The sequence below is a fragment of the Nothoprocta perdicaria genome, unplaced genomic scaffold, assembly GCF_003342845.1.
Source record: "Nothoprocta perdicaria isolate Ctin4 unplaced genomic scaffold, notPer1 scaffold_9, whole genome shotgun sequence".
In the NCBI taxonomy this organism is placed as follows: domain Eukaryota; kingdom Metazoa; phylum Chordata; class Aves; order Tinamiformes; family Tinamidae; genus Nothoprocta; species Nothoprocta perdicaria.
In genome coordinates, this window is record NW_020456198.1 from 9,262,751 (window position 1) to 9,277,541 (window position 14,791).

The following is a 14,791-nucleotide window of genomic DNA, read 5'->3' on the forward strand; positions in this document are numbered from 1 at the left end:
TGAAAAGTTTCCACTAAGCCCATGCCTTCTGGCAAGTTAGCAAATAGTTCCCTAAGAGACTACATGACTTTGGGATGGAGAGAAGAGGGACAAATACTTCCTCCAAACAGGATGAGTATGCGGTACTAAGCATCCAGATTCACTAGATGTCCAACGCCCTGTTGGTCAGCCCATGTTGGTCTGATCACATATGAAACCTGCCATGAGCTCTTTTAGTGTGATCAAAGAAAAACAGATGTGCAAAGGCCAGGTATCAGAAACAAAGGCAACAAAGCTTTTCAGTGCCATACCAAGCCACTTCTCACTGCTAACCCCACCTTTGTTTCTGACAAAACCTACATAATGGGAACGTGAAAATCATCTGTCTTGTCAGTATGGGCCATAGGAGGGTAGCAAATGGAGTGGAGCTTCATTGGAGCTAAAGTAGGGTCTAGGGAGGGAAAGTTTTTGCAATCCTTGCTCTGTCTGCAACTCTGTAGAAAGAAGAGTGATTATTTTTGGCTTGAGTCAGTTGCAATTGGCAATTTGTATTGTAATGAGGACAGGAGCAGATCAGTGCATGGGAGGCAAAGGGAGGTGCGCTGAGATCCCTGGGGAGATGGGGTACCTGAGTTTCAAGACAGAGCTCTGGTGATGGAAACAACACAGACTCTTCAAAGGAAGGATGGTTGGGTAGTGGAGACCTTGTCTCTGCCAGCCATCCAAAGACCTTCAAGAGTGTTAACCGATTTTGGGAAAATTTCTCAGGGCCCAGAGTTCCATCACAGCATAAACTCCTAGGCTTCCATCTATATCCMCGGAACTTTTGCATCACAGACATTTGTGTATGCTCTCAACTATTCTAGGTCACTTGGGGAACATTTGGTTCCTAGATGGAACTTAAGCCTGGAAGGAAGGAAAAGAGCAGGATCTAACTAACCACCACAAATGGTGCAAAAAAAGAGATTCCAGGAGTCTTTTTGGATTTCATTCACACGGAAACTGAACTTGTCTTTGCTAGAGTGGAAAGAGATGTTCCACCTGTTAAAAAAACCCAAGAGAACCCATGTTCCTCAGGCACGAAGGCTGGTGACCAGCAGAGATGGGTCACCCGCAACAGCGTGTTGCTGGGCCGCGCGAGCTGCACTTGCCCTTAGTGCTGCGATGCGGTGCCTATGCCAAGCAGGGCCTGCGCGTGGAAGGGAAGGGCGCTGCCTCTGCCTCACTACGTGGACACGGCGACAAGGATCTCGGCAGACATGCAGACACTCTGACCAGAGTGATAGTAGGAAAACTTTGGCTTCACTTTTTAGACGATTATTTTAAAACTACATCAGGGATATTTCCGAGAGAATCATTCCTTAAAGTGGACTGTCAATTCAGTATTTCTTTCTTCAGAAGAATCTGTCTTTTCCCTGGGAAGGGATGAAGAGAAATTCCTTGTTTTCATCCAGAGGCCAAGAATGAGAGATCTGGACATGAGAAATACAAATATATTTTCCCTCACATCTGGAAAAAAAGATTAAAAAATGCATGACAAACTGTGTAGATAGATGGTTTTTATGATGCTGCATCTGCATGCACAGGAGGACAGAAACATGGCCTATGAACAGCACTGCACTCCAGACAGGCTGGTGCTAGAAACTACTCTCTGCCCTCCTCAAAACTGTTTCAGGACAAGACGGCTCACAATTATTCACGCATTTCTTCATTTAAAAACATCACTTCTTTATTTAAAAGGAAAAAAAAATAATGACCCTCCCAAATCCCTTCCAAAAAAACCCCAATAATAATAATAATAATTATAATAAAAAATCCTATTAGAAACAATAAGGAAGCACTGAGAGTTTGAGTATTACACTCTTCAAGTATGCTGTTTGGATTTTTTTTAATCTGTGAATATACATATATAAAAAAAACCTCAAAAGTGCGACCAAGGGCTTCTGTTTAAAGACAAGTATTTAAAGGACTACTTCAAAATACTGTAGCACAACTGTGCAGTTACTGTGTATGGCATGAGGCTTCCATCTCATATGCTCAGCAAAGTTAACCAGCCTTATAGGAAACTACTGTAAGTCAGGTTAGCACAAATGGCAAACCCAGGTGCTGAGTTGGGAGAGAAATCCATATGTTGCTTTTCTCCGTTAAGGAAAGAAACCACTCTGAACCCATAGATTTGGGCATGGAATGTGAGCAGACTTCACAGTAAAAGCTTAGTGTTACCGGTTTGCTGTGGTGCCTTCACTTACGGCTGTGCGCTAGATTTAGCTTTGCTCATTTTAAGCTAACCACGTTTTCCTCTTCCTGACAGGTTAAGTACAGCAGTTCAAGCCACAATTTAAATAGCCCATTGGTATGCTCCAAATTTGTGTATTTTATTTATTTCTTTTGTACACTTTGAAGAATTAAGATTTGCATCCAAAGAGAACCATGCTACATAAAAATTATCCAGGATTCTCACCAAAAAGAGTTCTTGAATAAAATCTAAAAAATACTATTGCAATGCGTCTCGCAGAGAAAAACTGTTATTCTAAATGTAAACAAATTCACTCGGACACTTTAAAACTTCAGCGCAATAGCTGCTGACTAATCTTTGCCACGCTCGCGCCCGCGGGCGCCGGGAGGGCGACGCAGCGACTCCTCGCGCCATCATCTAGGGGGGGACAAGAACCGTTCCAAGTAGCCCGTAATGGCGTCCCAGTGCTTCCACAGAAAGGCAATGAAAACCACTATGAATAAAGTGCTGAACGTCCTATTGCGAGTCTTCATGAGGGGCACGACGCAGTTGGCCACGGTGGAGACGAAGACCAGGAGGACAGCCATGACGGCCAGGAGGATGTTGATGAACTTGCCCAGCAGGTTCCTGGCCGTGGCGTTCTCCAGCCCCTCCAGCTGCACCACCTGCTGCTGCTGCTGCTGCAGCTCCATCTTGGAGATGCGGGTCTGGCAGGCCTCCAGAGCCTCCTGTGGGCAGAACACACAGCCCGTTGCCACAGCCCTGGGGCTGCGCCGCGCGCTGYGCCCCGAGCTGCTGGCTGGCCCCTGCACACAGGGAGCCGGGCCGCTCGCTTAGGCAGCACGAGGAGCAGGGCCCTGGCTTGCACGTGAGAGCTCCACGAGGCGGGAGGGGACACGCTGGCTGCCGCTCGCCCTCAGTGGCCTGTGCATGCACAGGGTCACCTCAGAGCTTACCCCCTTCCTCTCCTCTGGGGACCGAGGGACAAGGACACTGAGGCCCCTCGGCAGGCAGCGGCCTCCCCGTGCCCAGCGCCGTGCCCAGAGCTTGCTGCGCTGCGCTTTCAGGGACCGGCGAGGGCGTGTGCCCCTCCTCGCAGTGCTCTCCAGCAGCTCTCACCTCTTGTGTTTCATGTAAGGAAACTTAACATTCACTTTTCCCTCAGCAGCACTGAGTCTGTCTTAATTTGTAAGGTTACATGAAAAGTGCTGAATCATAAAGTGAAAAATAATTTWAAAAAAATCTACTGAGAACACCCATTTCAATTTAAGCTTTCTATCTTACTTCTTCCTGTTCTGTTAAGTTAGAAAGGAGAACAAAATTCAAATATTGCAACACTCCCCAAAGCAAAAATCTGCTGTTTACTCTATCAGAGGCCATGGCACCGCTGTCCCCAGACACTGATTTATTTTAACCTTAACTTAAAGGTCACTGTCACCTGTTGCATTTCTCTGCTGTTGCATAATGTCTGTGGAGACCCATGAAACATGAGGGCTTCTCTTTAGTTATATTACTTGAAAAAACAGGTAAAACTGATGAGCCTGTTCTAGCAGCAGGAACCTGAAAGGTCACTGAATCAACTCAACTTGCAGCTGGATCTCTAAGGCTGCCAAAAACAAAAAGCCTGCTTTGTCTCCAGAGGAAATCACCTGGCTGCAGCGCCTTCGGGGGGAGGAAAGAGCAAGAACTTTGACCTACAACTCCCAGCTCAAGCTATAAATACCTCAAGCCAGCTATCAAACTGAGATGCCTCCTAAAACTGACATCAACAAGGATTTAAAGCAGAAGATAGATGATAGATTTCTGAATTGGCCTTTACAAAGTTTAGCTACTGCTCAGATCATGTCCCAGGGGCTCTGGCTCCTTCCGGGTCTGTGGAGTCCCCTCCAGCTTTATAACCCTTATCCAACAGCCTTGGACTTTCACATACTAGGGGAAATTTCACTCTGAAGAACAGCTCCTTATTTGGGCAAAGCCAACAGAATGATCTGTTTCCTGACCCCATGCAGTGGATACACAAAGCCAACTACCATTTTTTCCTTAGGCATCTGTGGTGACTGCTCTAAAATTAATGACAGACAAACACACCCTAGATCAGTTTATTGGGAACACTACTGTAAAAAAAAAAAGTTTTTTAATGTCAAGCTTATTATTTTCCAATCCAAACAAAAATCTTTAAATATAGCCAGTGCCAATGGTGGGTATAGGCTCCCATTGTGCTGTAATATATTTTAAAATCCTACTGTGGAGCAAGTGCCAGGACCCGCTCAACATGAATGTGCCTGCACGTGAGTGCACACACTCCTGCTCCCAAAGGAGGTTCCTACAAGAGACCCCTGAGGGCCAGGCACTGCACAGAGGTCTCTCAGAAATCCTTAAGGTACAGTTGTGCAGTGAAGTCAAGGGATTAAAAACAAATACTGACACAACGAAGTATCTCTTTGCCTTCTTCTTTGCCTCTGTCTTTACTGCTAAGACGACTCCCCATGAACTGCAGGGCACAAAGGGAAGAGATGTAAATGGGCTAGAAGAAGACCTTCCACGGGTTGAGAAGGATTGGGTTAGGGATCACTTAGGCAAATTGGACACTCAAAAATCTATGGGCCCAGATGGGATGCACCCAAGAGTGCTGAGGGAACTGGCCGAGGTTATTGCTCAGCCTCTCTCCATCATCCTTGAGAGGTCCTGGAGAGCAGGGGAGGTGCCCGAGGACTGGAAGAGAGTCAACGTCACTCCAGTCTTCAAAAAGGGCAAGAGGGAGGAGCCGGGCAATTACAGGCCGGTCAGCCTCACCTCTGTCCCTGGAAAGGTGATGGAGCGGTTCATCCTAGAGAGAATCTCCGGGCACATGGCGGAGAAGAAGCTGCTGAGGAGCAGTCAGCATGGATTCACCAAGGGGAAGTCATGTCTGACGAACCTCATAGCCTTCTATGATGGGGTGACAGGCTGGCTGGATGAGGGGAGAGCCGTGGATGTTGTCTACCTTGACTTCAGCAAGGCTTTTGACACTGTCTCCCATAACATCCTCATACGGAAGCTCCGGGAGAGTGGGCTAGACGAGTGCACGGTGCGGTGGATCGAGGGCTGGCTGGATGGCAGAGCTCAGAGGGTGGTCATAAATGGGGCCGAGTCCAGCTGGAGGCCTGTGGCCAGTGGTGTCCCCCAGGGGTCAGTACTGGGCCCAGTGCTGTTCAACTTGTTTATCAATGACCTGGACGAGGGCACGGAATGCACCCTGAGCAAGTTTGCGGATGACACCAAGCTGGGTGGAGTGGCCGACACTCCGGAGGGCTGTGCTGCCATCCAGAGGGACCTGGACAGGCTGGAGAGCTGGGCAGAGAGGAACCTCATGAGGTTCAATAAGGACAAGTGCAGGGTCCTGCACCTGGGGAGGAGTAACCCCAGGCATCAGTACAGATTAGGGGTGGACCTGCTGGAAAGCACCTCCATGGAGAGGGACCTGGGAGTCCTGGTTGACACTAAGTTAACCATGAGTGAGCAGTGTGCCCTCGTGGCCAAGAAGGCCAATGGGATCCTGGCCTGCATCAGGAGGAGTGTTGCCAGCAGGTCAAGGGAGGTGTTTCTGCCCCTCTACTCAGCTCTGGTGAGGCCGCACCTGGAGCACTGTGTTCAGTTCTGGGCTCCCCAGTATAGGAGGGACGTGGAGCTTCTGGAGAGGATCCAGAGAAGGGCAACCAGGATGATTAAGGGAATGGAACATCTCTCGTATGAAGAGAGGCTGAGTGAGCTGGGCCTGTTTTCTCTGGAGAAGAGACGGCTCAGAGGGGATATGATTAATATGTATAAGTTCAGGAAGGGAGAATGCAGGGAGGAAGGGGACAGGCTGTTCTCACTGGTGGCCAGCGATAGGACGAGGGGTAATGGCCACAAACTGAAGCATAAGAAGTTCCGTCTCCAGGTGAGGAGCAACTTCTTTACTGTTAGGGTGACAGAGCAGTGGAACAGGCTGCCCAGGGAGGTTGTGGAGTCTCCTACTCTGGAGGTCTTCAAAACCCGCCTGGATGCCACCCTGTGCCACATGCTCTAGGYGTGCCTGCTTGAGCAGGAAGGTTGGACTAGATGATCTGTAGAGGTCCCTTCCAACCTTAAATATTCTGAAATATTCTGAAATATTCTGAAATATCTCAAAAGCAAAGGAGTAGTTACTGAAAGAGCATGTGAAAGAAAGGCCGTGAGTCCTCGCTTCTGTGACCCACCTGGATGTCCCGGGCTCGCTCATAGGACTGATAGGCAATTTTCTCCTCCATGCTGGCCAGTTCCTGTTTTAAATTCAGGATCTCATTCTGATGGAGCTCAGTCAGGTCATTTAGTTGATCTTCTAGTCTTTCACATCTAGAAATGGGATAACAGCTTTTATGAGAAGAGACAGGTAAAATTACACTGGCAACAAAAGAACAATGACTTTCCGTTTGCTTTGATTTTTTTTGAAAACTAGTGTGGTGAGCTCAAATATTACACCTATATGCTTTACAAACAACGTCAGATTTCCTCATGTGGAAATACGGAAAACCTTTCCACTAGGTGGAATGGTGTTAATCCTATTTTACAACAGGGGAAAACCACGCAGAGAGGTTAAATGACAAGCTTCAAGGGATATAAGCAATCAAGAAGCAAATTAGGGACAGATTTTTTTTATTTTCATTACTTTTAACTGGACTAAGCTCCCATCTAACACCATATACTCCTAAGCACTCGGCCTTCACTCCCAACAGCTGCAGGCATGACAGTGACACCACACTTCAATGCAGCTGGCCTCTCTGAGAGTGGGATGGTCCTGCTTGTCCTTCACAGGTGAAGCCAGATGCATGACAGTGATTTCTTTACTATTTATATTATTTTTAAGAAGGGCACATGACTAATGTTTTATCAACAGTGAACGCATTGGGAGCAGTGCAGAGGAAAGGGGTTGCACAAAACTCAGAGTAAGTCTAAGGAAGATAAAGGTATTTCTCTCATTGACAGAGTTTTAAGTTAATATCAATGATAGATTCATGTTACTGTAGCAATTTCAAAATGCACTAGGGACATTTTCCATAAGTAAGTAGCTCTTCATTTTTAGAATTTTAAGTGCTTTACAAGCAAACCATGTTTGAACACCTTTGAAAATATACTCCTTCCAAAAGGTAAACACAAGTATGAATGAAGCCACTGGCCCAAGGGCCACAAATGCTGAGTTAGGTACAATCGAGACCAGCATCTTCCCTTAAGTTTCCCCACCGGATTCTCATTCTTAGTTCATTACGCGTGACAGCCCTGATGGTTACTTAGGCAGGGATAGAGCTATCTTGGACGTTGGGGTTTTACCACTTGGTTGTCTGCTCATGATAACAGCATGGAAAAAGCTTAACAGCATTGCCTTTGTAATCTGACCCTTGACACAAATAACTGGGAAATCCATAGGGCATTCAGCATGTAGATATAATTTCTTGTTTCAAATTCAGTTTCCCTCTTCCTCCCTATGACTTTAATTTATACAAGTATACACACACAAAGAATGCATAAACAATACTTATCTACTAACTAGAGTTTCATTATAAGTTCTGAAACTAGCAAAGCCAAGAGGTACTTGGCTACTTCCATTTTTCCCAAAGTGTTCAGTACTTCACCAACTAAATGTTCAGAATTCCAAGGAATAAGCTGGCCTTTGGAAATGGGCTGGGGTTTTGTTCTAAATGAAGATTCAGAAGAGACTTTCCCTTTGGGTCACTGTGAAGTATTCCTTTGAACTACGGGAGAGGACTCAGACTCTGCATGGCAATCTCCAGCCGTGAGCAGCACCTGTGGTGACCTGGAGCAAGACCAGGACAACCCCCAGCTCACAGCTCAGCCCAGAAAGGTGCCGAAAGGGCTGCAGAAACTGGAGCAGGGCAGAACAGGACACACAAAAATAATGGTTTCCCAAGAACCAAAAGCTGCAGACACAGCGACTGCAATGTGATGACTGGCTAATAAGCAGCCCAGATATTTATTATTACCATTTGTTACCACCCTGTTTAAAAAAAATAACTTGCCAACCACCAAGAAAGCAGGACCAAAATCAATTCAAAATCTCAATCTTAGCATAAATTACACCAAATATATTCAGTTTGCTAATATATTTCAATTTTCTCCCATGGGTTTATCAAACAAAAAAGGAACTTAAACATTTCAGAAAATATCCTGATTATGTCTTTTGCCCTCCTCCCACATAAACACGTTGCATAAAGCAGCTGTTGCCAGGCAGCTTAAATCCTGTTCTCTAACAACAAACAATTATATTTTAATAACTTCAATGCTACCTCAATCTACAGGAAGCACAAGGCAACCTTCCAAATCCGTACATTTAACAGTCTGAGCACAACACAATTGGCCCGACGTCGGCTGCAGCCCTCCCGCCCCGAGCGCAGGGCTCGGAGCTCGACCCATGGCCACGTTGGCTGCGCGGAGCCTCCCTGCCCCTTGAACGCCGTCTCCTGCGCACCCACGAACAACCCGTGGGCTTCGCAGCCTGCTCCTGGCACGTGAGGCAGTGCGGAGATGGGTTACGAAATCCCTAAAGAAATCACTTAACCTCTGTTCACCTTCTTTTCATCCTTGCCACTTCATCCACATTATAGAGAACACTTTTTTCCCCTCTGTTCCTCTGTACTGCTTTTCCAATACAAAAAGCTAAGATTAGTTCATGTGCGTTACAGATACAGAAATTGTTTCTTTCTGAAGAAGAGATGGTTCAGATTTAATTCAGGTGTACTGCAAAAAGAAAATGGGTAAGATACCAGCCAAGAGGGTTAGGACTTAACTCTCACTTCCCTCTCCCAACAGCATCTATGCAAGAGACTAATACTACCTGTAAAAACAGCCAGGCCTCAGCTGAGGCAAGTTCTAGTTCAGGTACTGAAATGCCTCATCAGAGCCTAAGAATTATTTTTTAACTGGCTAAAATTAAATTTTCTCTTATAATTACTGGTGTATACATAAACAAGCTGCAGCATAAAACTTTTCTGTGGAGCGGTGACCATCGCCACAAGTATCTTGGCATCAGAGGTAGCACGACATGAGCAACGGAGACGCCCCCCCACTACTGGAGTGCTCACTTAAGTCACACGATATGGAAACACACAACAGGAAAGTCATGTTAGATTTTCACCCATTTGCTGAGGCTATTTGGGAGCCAGGGAACTGACCTGAAAAATGTCAAGAAAAACAACAATGACAATATCACTTCTTAAGAGCCCTGGGGCATTTTAAAGTAAGAGCTGTAAAATGCAAAGCTAACAAGCATATGTAAGACAAAGATAGGACAGTGACACTGTTTTATCTGCACTGAGCAAGTGCTCTCACAAAGGAAGAAGCTGCCTGAGCTGAAGCAGAAAGATCTTTACAGCATGCAGTGAACTGAGTCCAAGACCTCTCTCTACAAGCACATCTTCCAGGATGGACTTCTTTTTTATCATATGTTTTAAAATAACTACTTCATATAGAAACTTTTTTTTTTCACTTCTGTTATCCAAAATATGTTTTTATGCTACTGAACACACTGCTTCCAACTCTGGAGCAGTAGCTAAAAGCAGTATCTATTTGCAGTTTACTCCAAGTCTATATAGGTGCACGCAAGGGAGAGAGCTCACTCTAGGCCAGTGTTTATGCTGTACTTGTAGCTTGGAAGCCTTCCCTGCTGGAAGGATACAGCTTTGCAGGAATGTTTTGGTGCTTTCACACCTGGGTGAGGATCCTTCTGACTAAGTATGCAGATTTCTTTGCCCTGGCAAACTGTAGAAAGCACGTTTCACCATTCTGGATCTCAAAGGTTTAGTGTGTTTAATCTTAAAAAAAAAAAAGAAAAAAAAAAAGAAAAAAGAAAAAAAAAGAAGAAGAAATCCAACAATTAGACTACAGCAAAAATAGGTAAAATAAAAACTAAAGCTTCTTGCACTTGGGCTGATCGATTTTAGCAAAGAGGAACATGGGAGATCTAAATGCACTTTCCAAGGATGCTGGTTTGGGAAAAAACAAACGTTGGGCTGGCGGCATTTCAAAAATGTGAGCTCATGCTTTCAATGTGTGCAAAGAGGTTCCTAAAGGGACAAGAAACATGAAAATACTCATTGGGAACTTTATTTAGTCCAGCAGCACAGAAAGTCCCTGCTTCTATCAGTAAACAAGTGCCACCTCCAGCTGATGAGATAAGCCGGGGGCTATTTGAGCCGCCAGGACGGCTGGGGCCTGACTCTTCCTTCCTGATGACGCACCCGCAGACGCCCCGGGGCCCTGAGAGAACCAGGCCCGGAGCAGGCTGAGCACCCACCCAGCCACTCTGCTGACTGATGGCACGATCTGGAGCTGGGGAAGGGAGCAAGGAGGCTGCCTGTGTCATGGAAAACCTGCAGGGCAAGTCAAGCTGACAGAGGGGAATGCCTACAACGGAAAACACCAGAGTCTGCAAAAAGGAGAAAAGCTAAGAAAGAGGAAGAGAACAAAGTGCGAGGAAGCACTGTGAAGCCTGCTTTCCCCTAGCTGCCAGGTATAACACACGGAGTCAGCACAGGCTCCTCTAAACACTTCCTTTTTTAAGCGATAGCAGCACACAGTGCTCCACAGTGCTCATTTTCCAAAGCTCCCCAGAAATAGAACATGGGTATGAGGTATTTATAGCTTTTAAAGGCCAGTTATGATTAATTTGAATCCCAAGCCTCCCAGCTCCAAACCACAACCTCCATTCCCAGCTTCTGTTTTCGTCAGGAGGCAGAGAGCAGGTCACTAGTGAGGGAAGCAGGTGCCCGCCTGTCCAGGCAGGCCAGGAGCCAGCAGCTCCCTCCATGGCCCTGGACACAGCACCCAGCCTCCCTGCTTTGGTCTCCCGATCTCAAGGTGATGCTAGGTTTTATCTTCATGGCGCTTTAAAGACATGCATGAACTTGGTTTTCTGCAACAAGGTTGGTATTTGCCTCTCTGTGATTAATCCATGAGCTCTCTGCGGGTCGTGCATACCTGCGCGTCTCTGCAAACCTGTAGAGGCAATGGCACTTAACACAGTGTAACCAGGCTCCTGCAAAGGCCACACCTTTAACTCATGTCAACTTCCCAAACAGCGAGTCTAAGTCACTACCTGTTTTACACGTTTATAGGTCACATGCAGCTTCTCTGGGGAGCATTTGTACTCCAGGCTGCCKCAAGCAGCGGTTGGGCTCTGGGCTTGCATGCAGGCAACAGCCAGTAGATGCAAACGGTGTATAACATATGCCTTTATATTGGACAGGAGGGAAGACTCCATGAACCCTGCTGAACGGGTCCAGGACAGCCCTCCTGTCCAGCCAACAACTCCCGCCAAGGTCCCACCACACCCGCTGGCGCTCAGTGCACCGTGCGTGCGCATGGTGCATCCTCATGGTGCGTGCTCTGCGAGCTACACACCCAACAGCAGCCGCCGCCAGACCCGCTCTGCTCCATGTCACTTCACTCCATGGCAGCGGAACCACAAAACCAAAGCTGCTGTGTGGGCTCCGGTGTCAGCTGAGCAGCTGGTCGTTGCAAAGCCATGTTGGTCTGTCTTTGTCAACCCAGTCTTGCAACGCACATGGAGAGCTTGCTGTCTTTACACGATCCGGGTAGGCTAGGTCTGTCCAAATACGCTTCTCAGTAATTTGGCACCAGCACATCTGAGAAGTCCCATGGCTGCTCTGTGCTGTGTGAATGGCACAGCACGCAGAGCATCGCAGTGCCAGCCTTTGCACCAGGGCAGCGTGGAGCCTCCCCCGCTGTGCTGCCTGGCCTCTGTCTGACCCTTCCTACACCACCGTCCTACCCCAGAGCAAGGAGCTGCGTCCCTCGTGTTTCTCACAAAGTTCGTATCGTGCCGCTTGAGACTCACATGGCATTTAGACTGCGGTGTGCTGAGCAGCTGTCTGAAGGCAGCCCTGCAACCCCCGCAGGGGAGCCCCATGATCAGATGAGCTACCGGTAGCACCGCAGCAGCTCCACCACCTTTCCATTCCTCACAGTAAGGACAAGACTCACTAAAATATGGGGTCATCTGCTCCCAGACCCTATCTCCTCCAGAACAAGAATACCACTAGTAGTTAGTCTCATTTCATTAAATTCTTGCTGTTCCAGAGCAACAGAAGGGCACGGTACATCCTGGCTTTGGTAGCGGCCAGAGCATGCCTGGGGACAGCCCTGAAAAAGTGAGATATTTCTTTCTCTGATAGAAGTGAATCTGAGTGTTGGAGGAGGCAGAATCAAGATATTGTCTGCATGTACTCTCCTGCCATGTCCCAGACCTTGCAGGCTTTCTTTTCCTAGGGAAAAGCAGGGTGCAGAAAACACTAGCTGCATCAATGTACTCCCAGTTCTTTGAGACATCTTTTTAATTCTCTTTGGCTTGCTCTTTTACCTTGGAAAGGTTAAGAAATAACTTTTCCCTCTGCAGAAAAGGGAGATGAGCAGTGGGTCAGCAGCATTTATATAGGCAAAGTTAGGAAGGTGAGGTAGCGAGAACACTAAGAAGGAGCTTCATCACTCATTCGAATCAGCCTTGCCACATGCTGCCCAGGGCTCTGGTGTGGCACAGTTGGCAGTACTTAATATGGCAAACAAGTAAAAAAGTACTTACCTGTACCGCTCCTCTTGCAGAGTCTGCATTATTAATGAGTAATCCCTCTGATAACGAACCTTCAGATCCTCGAACGATTCTTCCAGTCTTGCCTGTGTCTCTCGAATTTCTTGAATTTCATGTAGTATTGCATCAAACCCTGAGCTCTGCACATCCAGAGTGTTTGTTTTGGAGCTAGAAGCTCCCACAGGGGCCCCTGTGGTGCTGTTGGCCCCCACAGAGCCCGACGTGGCACTGGAACAATCCTCTTCACTTCCATATTTTGGACTTGACTGAAAGTTCTGAATAACACCTAGAGCCTTGCCTCCTGCCCCATCTTCCTGGCCTTCCTCTAAGGAATCTTTCAGGTTAGCAATATTGTCTGCACTCCCAAACTTGTTCCTTATAAGAGAGGCAATCTCCCGAGGTTTGGAAACCACAGCTCCGGCTGCGGAATGCGTGGCTTGGGAGAAACTAGAAAGTCCACCTTTAACACTGTCTACTACACCCTCGCTGAAGCCAGTGACCTTTGCTCCGACATCCTTCAACCCCTGATGCATATCCCTGAACACATCCTTCGGCTGCCGAGGGATCCCGTTCTGCTCAATCTCTCGCAGCTTCCGGTGGTAATGTTCTAGTTTCTTCTGCAGCTGCAGGATGGTCTGGGCTGACTTCTGATTCTTCTTCTCAAACACTTGCTTGATACGGGCGCTCTGCTGCTTGTCAGCATTGTTGGCCAGTTTCAGGTACTCCGCCACATTGTTATCACGGGCCGTTTGTTCGATTTTAATCTGCTCAGTCAGCTTCAAGATCTTTTGCTGCAAGTGAGTGATGGCCACTTTTGTGCGCTGAGGGTCTGGGGTCCCATCAATGGAGTCAGCGTTGATGCTGCCATCAGTGCTCGAGGCGACCGCGCTGGAGGTCTGGGCAAGGCTGCTGACTTCCAACCGCTCGATCTAGACAAGGAGAGAGACAAGCATGAGTACAACCATGGGCTTCATGAGCGTGGACACCTCCTTTCTCCTACTGACCCACCTGCCAGTGGGCCTAAGTCTGCAAGAGGGAACCTCTGCATAAATAAACTTTAATCCTCAACACGCACACACAAAATAGATCTATGCATGCTTTACCAGCATCTAGTGGAAGCTAAGGAAAAAGTAATATCCCAAGCCAGTAAGACCACTGGCCTTGAACAAGTGAAAATTCAAGCAGAAAGGAGGAAGGAAACCAGGGTTTGGGAGCCCAAGTTCTGGGAAGTTTTGACATGTGACTATCAGTAGCTGAGTAGAAATGTAGAGACATCCGTGAGAGCAGGGAGCATCCGCACCAAACGTTAGCTGACAAGCTGAAGCGACTCCCAGTGTTTGCTTCTTTACACAAAAGCGGCAAAAAAGCAAAACTCACCAGGATACAAATAGTAAGGAAGGCAGAACACAGCACACAGAACAAGCCCTGCAGGCTCAGGGGCTGGTGGGTGTATTGGCCAGGGCAGGCGTCTTGCAAGGAACAGGGATGAAGGGAGTAGCAGGGATGCAGGGAGCAGCAGGGCTGGTGCCTCGCGGGGCACAGGGATGCAGAGACCAACACGGCAACTCGCCAGCCAAGGCAGATGCAATTCGCGACAGCTGCTGCCTTAGCGGCCCCAGCACCCAGTGCCGGCGCCACTGCCTCTGCAGAGCGGTCTCGTCTCCGGCCATGTGGCCCCCGCGCCCCGTCCCAATCCAGCCCAGCCCGTCCGCGCTACCTTGTCCCGGCGGGGCGGCCGCTCCCAGCGCATGGCGCCCGCTCGCCCGCATCGCTCCACCGCGGACACCGGCCCACCTGGGCCCGCGCTGCGACCTGGCCCGCCCCGGGGAGGAGCCGCGAGCGCCCGGCCCGGCCCAGCCCAGCCCAGCTCGGTCCGCCCCGGGGAGGAGCCGCGGGCGCCCGGCCCGGCCCGGCCCAGCCCAGCCCAGCCCAGCTCGGTCCGCCCCGGGGAGGAGCCGCGG

The 14,791-nt window shown here is 48.3% G+C and overlaps 1 protein-coding gene across 6 annotated transcripts in view; it reads right to left on the reverse strand.

The window, feature by feature from the left end:
• Positions 1 to 1,895: 1,895 nt before the first annotated feature.
• The window catches only part of TMCC1 (transmembrane and coiled-coil domain family 1), a 130,244-nt gene continuing 117,348 nt past the window's right edge, over positions 1,896 to 14,791 (reverse strand). For 5 of the 6 annotated variants that reach the window (XM_026052651.1, XM_026052650.1, XM_026052655.1 and 2 more), the window contains 3 exons: positions 12,825 to 13,759; positions 6,433 to 6,568; positions 1,896 to 2,943 (listed from right to left, as the gene is read on the reverse strand). In XM_026052651.1, the coding sequence (XP_025908436.1) occupies positions 2,629 to 2,943; positions 6,433 to 6,568; positions 12,825 to 13,759 (1,386 nt within the window). In that variant the 3' untranslated portion in view covers positions 1,896 to 2,628. Of the gene's footprint in view, positions 2,944 to 6,432; positions 6,569 to 10,583; positions 11,222 to 12,824; positions 13,760 to 14,791 lie in introns of those variants that run through there. The other variant, XM_026052653.1, reaches the window with a different exon arrangement.